The sequence below is a fragment of the Melampsora larici-populina genome (genome assembly GCF_000204055.1).
Source record: "Melampsora larici-populina 98AG31 unplaced genomic scaffold MELLAscaffold_36, whole genome shotgun sequence".
Lineage (NCBI taxonomy): Eukaryota > Fungi > Basidiomycota > Pucciniomycetes > Pucciniales > Melampsoraceae > Melampsora > Melampsora laricis-populina.
The window spans coordinates 215405-224144 of NW_006768800.1; the positions used below are offsets into that span (position 1 = coordinate 215405).

The 8740-nt window shown below is 39.4% G+C and overlaps 2 protein-coding genes across 2 annotated transcripts; one reads left to right on the forward strand and one right to left on the reverse strand.

Annotated features, from left to right (window-relative positions):
• Positions 1–2638: 2638 nt before the first annotated feature.
• On the reverse strand, positions 2639–4050 carry MELLADRAFT_90242 (uncharacterized protein; the record flags this gene model as incomplete). The annotated part of the gene is made up of 4 exons (XM_007413436.1): positions 2639–3258; positions 3339–3595; positions 3683–3940; positions 4025–4050. 4 exons carry the CDS (start codon positions 4048–4050, stop codon positions 2639–2641), a joined length of 1161 nt encoding a protein of 386 aa, XP_007413498.1.
• Positions 4051–5515: 1465 nt separating this feature from the next.
• On the forward strand, positions 5516–8472 carry MELLADRAFT_90243 (uncharacterized protein; the record flags this gene model as incomplete). Its single annotated transcript, XM_007413313.1, has 15 exons — positions 5516–5650; positions 5763–5816; positions 5894–5999; positions 6065–6096; positions 6193–6217; positions 6282–6299; positions 6391–6424; positions 6508–6742; positions 6806–6859; positions 6936–6941; positions 7000–7105; positions 7183–7255; positions 7315–7729; positions 7846–8362; positions 8459–8472. 15 exons carry the CDS (start codon positions 5516–5518, stop codon positions 8470–8472), a joined length of 1824 nt encoding a protein of 607 aa, XP_007413375.1.
• Between the last annotated feature and the right edge of the window lie 268 nt (positions 8473–8740).

Below are 8740 nucleotides of genomic sequence, written 5' to 3' on the forward strand. Positions count from 1 at the left end.
GAGCTTTTGAACCCGGAAGATGAGAATCCTCAACCTATTTCAGCAACAGCCGAGGAATGGTTTGAGGTGCAGACTCAATTAGAAATCGAGGCTGCTCAGATGGAGGTGGTTGACCCAGTGATACCTCCAACAGCTTCTGAAGCTTTGAAGGCGGTTTCTTTACTCATCCAATTCATTGAAAGTTCTGATCTTCCTGAAGGCACAGCTATTGACCCCTTTCTTCCTCCTCTTGAAAGCGCATTGACCAGTCAGACCCTTTTTGCTAACAAGTTTCAGCCCTCCATCACTTCTTTCTTTAGTAGAAACTAAACTTTTGTGATGTACTTACAAAATCAAATATTTTCTTCTCATAAGATACTCAACACATCAATTACTGAAAACTTTGATAGAAAATTCAATTTTTTTCAGCAAGATCAACTGAGAGCCCAAGCCATATACATAAAAACCCCTCTACAAACATGATTTCTATGTCTTCAGAGGGTTTTATATGTATGGCTGCACTTTGATACCCTCTACAGCCATGTTTTCCATGTCTTTAGAGGGGATTACGTGTATAGCCATGATTGTATGGCTACAGAGGGGTTCCCCAACAAAGACATAACCCCTCTGTAGCCATACATTTTCCTTTCCACCGAGAGGTATGGATTTAGAGGGGTTTGACTGTAATGTGAATCTTGATAAATTTTAACTTTCTTGATTAGATCTTTCAACTTCTTGAGCTTGCGTAGACTTCTGCTTTCTTTTAATACTTGACTTCGAGTGCTTTGCCGTTATCCTAATTGAGACGTTGCAAAATGTTAGGACCAAGCTTAGTGGATAAGAGCAAAGGGATGAGTTGCTTAATAACAGGATTGCAACGTGAAGAAGCAAATGTACAAGTGGGCTTTCGAGTCTAATAGATATGAGTTGGGTGAGCTACAGTATAAGCATCACCCGCTATTAGGCTCATAACAGATGCCATCATCGGGTAAAGAGAATTGGTGTGGTCAAGTGTATTGGCTTGATCCTAGAATGTCTTGCGTAATTTAATGTACTTGGGAATTACTATAGAGCCTGTGGCTTTCCTGCTCTCCATTTACTTGGTAGCCTCCGGGAATAGCAATGATAGGAAGATGGATAAAATTCAAAATATCAGCCAGGTGTGAATTCACCTCTGTTGATATCATTAAGTTTACAAACATATACCATGAGCTCTTTATTGCAAGTCCTTACTTGAGCACACTCTGTGAGCATGATTGTTAGCTTGTGAAAGTAACCATTGAGTTTTCCATTTTGACCCTGCCAAGAATTCTTGGTATGTAATTAGGCAAGATCATCCTTAAGACACTGATGATTGATCAATGGGCTGAAGAAGTGGGTGTGAGCACTTGTAGAGCCAGAGAATACCAACAAGAATGATATGTGACACAAAAACTTACTTCTTGAACCTTCCATGTGTTTTCCCAGCCAATTTACTTTATGTTCCAGCAGATTCATACACAGAAATCAATCACTGAAGTTCAATTCCCATACTCTTCATGATTTGATTGTATTCCTTGCACCATCCTGCAGATTGTGTGATACAACCAAGAAAGAAATTAATTTATAAAAATGAAGAGTAGTTCAAAAATAATAACTACTTACAATGAAGACCATGCAAAAACAAATTGAAAGGTCATTTAACTTCTCCAAAAGGGCATCCGGTTTGTTTGAAGTTGACTCATGGCAATGAGTAGGTTGAACTGTTTCAGCTTCAGCTCAAAGACCAGGATCAGTCGCATCTGCTGCATCAGCAGAATCCTAATTGTATCTTCATTTAGATCTGGAGCTGGCTCATCCTCCTCCTTGGCCCTTGCAACAACAATGTGAAGATCTAGCTTGGCATTGGAATCAGCATTGTCAGGGGGTACAAATATCATCCACCGTGGTTTTTGGATGATATTCATTTCACTACCAACCCAAATTATGGTATTTATAACTATGAGGTTTAAGTAACCTTTTTTTCAAAAAAAAATGTATTGAAAAAATAGATCCAAGCTTTTTATATTTGAAAGTGGGATTGTCTGAATATTTTTTTACAAAAATGTGAAAGGTTGCTTGAACCTAATAGTTTTGAGTATCAAAAATGATTAAAAAAATCCAAGCTCCCCTCACATGATTACCTTGAACACAGTCACCAAGGACTCAGGATTGGATGCAACATCCTTTTCACATTAAAAAAACATTGAATAGTATTCTTCATCCAAGCACGCCTTGCATTCTTGAGTCCACAGTATCTTTGTTGTTGGTAGTTGAACCTGGTTTCCTCATTTCCTCATGCATACCAAGTATATGCACTCCCAAAATACTCTAGTGTTTAATTTTCACTATTGTGAAATCGAATTAAACACCATATCTATTCCTTTCCAACTTCAACTTGTTACAAACAGATGAAATTTGACTTTGAGAATTATTCGAGAAGTATAGATATATATATACAATCAATTTATCAAGATGCTTTAATAATCGGAACAACAAATATAAAGAGATCAAGAGATGAAACAAGTTACAATGGATGAGAAATAGAACAGAAACATATAAATGAAAGACAAAGAAAAATTATAGGATGACAAGCTTGTTGTACTTTGATCACGTCGATCAGTTTCCATGATCAAATCTTTCAAGTTGAATCCGAAGACGCAAGATTGGCTACGAGATCAGCTTCAGTGGTTTCAGAAGCATCAGTTCCTTCAATCAACCAATCTTTCGTAATATAATTCCTAATAGAATCAGCAAAGATCAAGACGACGTTCTTATTCTCTACCTTTCCATAAGATTCCCAACCTTCTCCACCAGGAGATAGATACCGTAATGCAGCTGCAACAGTTTGACCACTAGACCCACCACATAAGATTCCCTCCACTCTGATCAATTCTCTAACTGAACTAAAGGCCTCTTCATCTTTAGTTTTCATCCATTGATCTATGACTTCATAATTTAATGTGTCGGGTATAAAATCATAACCAGTACCTTCTGTTTTATAAGTTGCAATCCCCCCTACATTCAAACTTTCAGGTCTAGCTAAGATTGAACCAACTGGATCCACACCAATTGTATGAACTGATTCTGATCCATAATGGTCTTTGAGCTTTCGACTAACACCTGCTAAGGTTCCGCCTGTTCCTGCTCCTGCGATTAATAAATCTACTTTTCCACTTGACTGACGTCCTTCAAGTGTAGGCGTGTTTGAGATAGCTTCAATGATTTCCACTGCAGTTGTATCATAATGTGCCAATGGATCTAAACAACAATGATCCAAAACCAAAAAGTCAGGATTGCGATCCCTAAATCTCAAAGAAGTAAAGAGAAGATTGACTAACTAAATCGATTTGTGTATTGATCCAAAATGATCCCACCGGGAATCGATTTCTCAAGTCTAGCAGCTACTGAGATATGACTTTCAGGACTATCAGAAGCAGCTTCAGTAGGTGTACGAACAATTGTAGCTCCTAAAGCTTTCATCGTATTGATTTTTTCTCGACTCATTTTCTCTGGTAAAACAATTATACATTTATACCCTTTTACAGCGGCTCCTAATGCTAAACCAATACCTGTGTTACCACTTGTAGGTTCAATACTAAACAAAAGAGTATAAAAAGATTGGAATTCATTTCAGTGTTTGTTGGGAAAAAAAGAATCGTTTAGGATTTTGTTGTTTAATTACATTACACTGTGTCCTGGAATTAGTTTGCCTTCTGCTTCTGCTTCTATTATCATTCGTAATGCGATTCTGTCTTTGACTGATCCACCCGCATTGAAATACTCTAGTTTACCAAGAAGATTACATTTTAAACCATGAGCAGACGCGAATCGATCGAGTCGTACTAATGGAGTTCCACCTATACAAGATAAAACCGAATCGCTAATAGTTGATGCGGATGATAAAATGCGAGGTTTGATAGGTGCTAGAATGGGAAGAGTGCTGGTTGAAGTGAAGAAAAGGAAATGACAATCAAGTTAGCTTCGAATGATTAAGAGATAAGTTTACATGACTGATGATACTCACTTTGATGGAACGGTAGAAGTAGACATTTCCAGTTGGTTGGTTCGCTGATGTTATAGTTGAAGTTTGATAGGCTGAAGTTATCAAGTGAAGTTTGATGGATTGACTAGGATTAACGAATGAAAATGGAAATGGAAAGGGAAAGGGAAAGTTTTATAAATGGTAATGAGAAATTAAAGTTTGGATTTAAACTAGACTCACTTCAAAACTCACGCTCCTTATCAATCGTTACTTCACTATACATATACTTCAAATACCACTCATATGTTGCTCAGGGTCTACCTCAACTTTATAAACCAGGTCATCATGACACTCATGAGCACTCATTAGGATCTTGATTGAAAAGATAAACTACAGACTGTTCATTCATCTTGAAGAGGTGCAACATCGCAGTTTGAATCACTTTACACTTCCGTAGTGACTTCGATCGAGAGCTTCGACTTCCCGCCCGCATACATGCCATCTCCTTGTAGCTCGATGCATCATGGTTCGATAATAGCTAGAATTTGGGAGCCCATGGGATCGTTCACGATCTTTTCAGTTGCGCGTTGAGGGCAACAGCCCTAAGAGGATCCTTGCATATGTCACCGTGTTAGGGAGATTCCGTTCATCTTGTTGCACTGCCATTGGCCAATCATTTCGTGCTACATATTCTGATACGTACAACACGACACCAAAAAATGGGACAAAGGAGAAGTGAGGTTCAATAGTTGCCGAACGTCGATGTCTGGCGTGGCACTGGAATCTGACCACATGAGCGAACCCGTATTGCGATCCAAACGAAAACAGGGTCGAAGGCATGAAGGCATGGCGATGTATCAGTTTTGTCATTTGAAATCTGGCAAGACTTTCGACGGTGACCCTCCAAAGGGTACAGGCGGATCTGTTGAGCGAACCGATTGTCTACAACAGGAAACCCTGTCTCGACTCTCGAATTCCTCTTCACTTTACCTGGATCATGGCGGGCGAAATAAATGAAGCTTTTCCCTATCAACATAAGCTTAGTCATCCTTATCGGACTTCCCTGTGGGCTCCACCATGGAAGCGCTCGGGCCATAGCACCATCTGTGAAAGGCCTATTAGGCTATCCTGAAGCCGTACGCCAGAGGCTTTTGGTTGGGGAGGGGAGCAATATTTGAACAGGGAGCTACGGGGAGCCCAAGAGATGGTCAGACCCGGCCGTGCGCCTCCCTATGTTTTTTAGTGCCATAAGAGTGACTACAATAAAAATAAGGAAAATTTATATTGAATGAACAGTGGCTGAATTGCTGAAGACACAAGAGGTATCGCTGTCATAGCTATGACCCTGGCTGACGACCACAGGGTTCAGAAACTTCGGCGGCGTCTTGTTTTCGTTCCGAGCACATTTTTACAATTTCTTCTATTTGTTTGATTTGATTGTCGAACCTGGGCATTGGATTCAACGACTTTCAATTTTTTCTCAGAGCTTACGAAGCTCATCAGTTTTTCATTCTTACACATCGTTTATTCATCATGACTTGCAATACCCTTTTTAAACTTTTTTTGGCTGTTTACTTCTTCATCGGTGAAGTGGTACCATCTCCTCACTTGAACTCTCGTCAGGTTCAACACCGCCCAGATGCGTTGGTGAATTTTGAAGTTATGGCGGTAAGTTTATCCGATTCTTGAAGGCACCTTGCAAAACTCCATGTTATGAAGTTTTATCTTATCTTGATTTGATTTCCTTTGACATCCTCGTCCAAAAACTTGTCCCTTCTAGCCACCGGTTGTACCCAAGGATGGCAAGTTTTGCGATGTAAAACTCATTGAACATGTAGGTTCTTTGAATTCTTACATACTTCTTACCTCAAAACAACAGATCTCTTACCGAGCTTGAGAACTTTTTGATAGACTTTTGTCAGCTCTTATGGTCACCCAGCGACCGTCAACTTTGTACCACCTACCAATTGCGGACCAGTAGGCAGTTGGGCATCAGTCGTATTTACCTTGACAGCCAGTAAGTCAATTAAGATTTCTTACTTTTGAATGCAGCATCATGGCTTAACATCACCACTTTGATAGCTTCCCAAGGGAGGCAATATGATAGATTAGCGGTGAGTTATTTTCTGATTGATAAATCTCAACCAACAAATCTCTTTTATCCGCTGAATTTTGGGATCTTGGTCTGGATCATTCGTAAATTCAAATAGCAACTATTTCTTAATAATGTTGAAAGTCAGTTTGTTTTGTGTTCTGCTCAAGTCTTATTTTGAAACTAATCTCTTTTCTAATGTGATAGTATGGCGAACTTCGACCCGTGAGTGTTACTCTTCAATTAAGCTTTCTCTTCGATGATTGTCTAAAGTTTACTCGAGTTGAATCCGGGTCGAATTTTTGATTTTTATTAGCTGAGCCCATCAAGAGAGGTATTATTTGGACTGTGTGAGTCAAACTTGATTTATAAAATATATAAAGTCCCTTCTCCATTTTCGTTAACCTGAGTCATATGGATCTATATATCATAGTGATCGTGATGTGACAAGATACATGCCACTCTTGTCTAAACCCAATCCACTTACCCTCAGTCTCAACAACACCGTTTATCCAACTGAAAATTTGACTGGTCAATTTGAGGTCACTTTATCAGCCCGCTTTTACGCGCCGACTACCGCCTTCCCTGCAGTGGCACAGTTGGGTCAGATTGTTCCATTGGGTTATGATGAAGGGTCTAAGATTGAGAAACCGCTCACGTTGCCAAAGGTAATTGATAATTCAACTTGATCCATTTAATCGTTGGATTACCTGACTTGTATTCTGGAACAGAACACAGCTACCGCCTTTGTGGAAATCTTTGCCAGTGGGAGTCAGCAAGAAGAGGTTAGTGCTTCACTTACAATTCGATTTTCACAAAAACTCATCATCACTAATCAATGAATTGGTTTGTTTTCATAAGTTCTGGGTTAGTTTGCGCAATCTTGATACACTAGAGAAAGGTACCTTTGCTGAAAATTTTGGAGTTACAGTATACCAATGTACCCGACAAACTCCTGCCTCGTCTTGACCCAAAGAATACAGGATCTTACCGTGGAGGTGGTCCATATCGAGAAGTTCAGCTTCTGATTGGTTTGTTCCAAGTTACTCTTTTCTACCTAAAGATTTTCAAACTGGCTTAGTGATCACTCTCACTATAATTCTATAAGATGGTCAATTGGCTGGTGTTGTCTACCCGTTTCCAGTGATTTACACTGGTGGAATCTTACTCACTTGGTGGAGGTGAGTTTGATCGAATTATCTAAAATGATCAAAAACTGATGATTTTTGATCTTTGAAAGACCGATTGCCGCGATTGGAGCTTCAAATGCGCCTTCTTATACCCTGGACATCACCCCCTTTGTACCGCTCTTGACTGATGATAAGAATCACAACTTTACTATCATGATTGGAGGACAAGAGCCAGGATTGAGTAAACCTTCATGGGTCCTAAGTGGATCTGTTGGTATCACTCTCGATCCTAGTGGAACTCGAACCACCGGAACACTCGACAGTGTCGTTACTAAACCATACCAAAAATCTACCCCACTTCCCGATGATGCTCAAGGAAGAATAAACTTCAAAACCGAAGCTTCTCGTCAACTTAGCCTGAAAGCTACCGTCATCACTGGCACTAAGGGTAAACAATCAGTAACAGTCACGCAAGATTTCAAATTTTCTAATACTCAAATCATAACGGCGAGTGGAGATTATTCGGTATGTTCGATTTGATCTTTACTACGAGAAAAAATGAAGACAGTTTTGAGTGCTAAAGATGAACTTTTCTCGAAATCTATTCACTATGATCCTTTTGCTTTTTTTCTATTGATCAGAATATGATTCAATCCTCCGAAGGTTTATCTCAATCCGTACATAATGGAGTCCCGCTTCTTCAAGATAAATTTTCGTACCCTATGAACCTCACCATGATTCAAACTGCACCAAGTGCAAACCTAAGTATCTTCTCAGGACAACTTTCACATGGTTACACTCGTACAGAGGATCATATTTATCCCGCTGGATCCAAGTCTGATATTGTAAATACTCAAAATTCAGAAGGTAACTTACACTTCGATGGTAAAGGTCAAGCGATCAGTGGTATCGGTAGAACTTCACAACAATATACATTCAAAAATAAAGGAGGCGACTATTCACGTGATGTTGAGATCTTCAATATCACTAATGTCATTCGAAACAAGATCTCGGGATCACTTGCACTACCTGCAAAACCGGATGGAGCTAACCCCAACCAAGTTATGTTACCTGCATCACTCACTCAAGATCTTCCACGTGTGACCACCGACTCCTTCGGTAACACATTCCTTGATTCACCAGTTACACTCATTCACAGTAAGTTCTCTTTTTGACTTACATTTTGCATCAAGACCCACAAAAAATCAAAACAATATCAATCTAATGAATCTTTTTCGTTTCTGAAACAATTAGAACTACACCATTGATCAATGAAGCAAATCAAAGTGACATTACTGTCTTTATCAGCATCTTGATAGCTAAAAGCAACAATCCAAATCAATTTGTATTCTGAATCTTTATGGTTCGTTTCTTCAACAATATTGTACTATATCTGTGTATATCTTTTGAGCAAGGTCGAGCCTCTGATGGAACAAAACAGACAGCTTCAAGGGGAGAAATTCAAACACAATCATTCAAACGATCTATATTGAAAAACATTCGTGAATAGCAGTGTGATCGCAGAGGTTTGAGAGG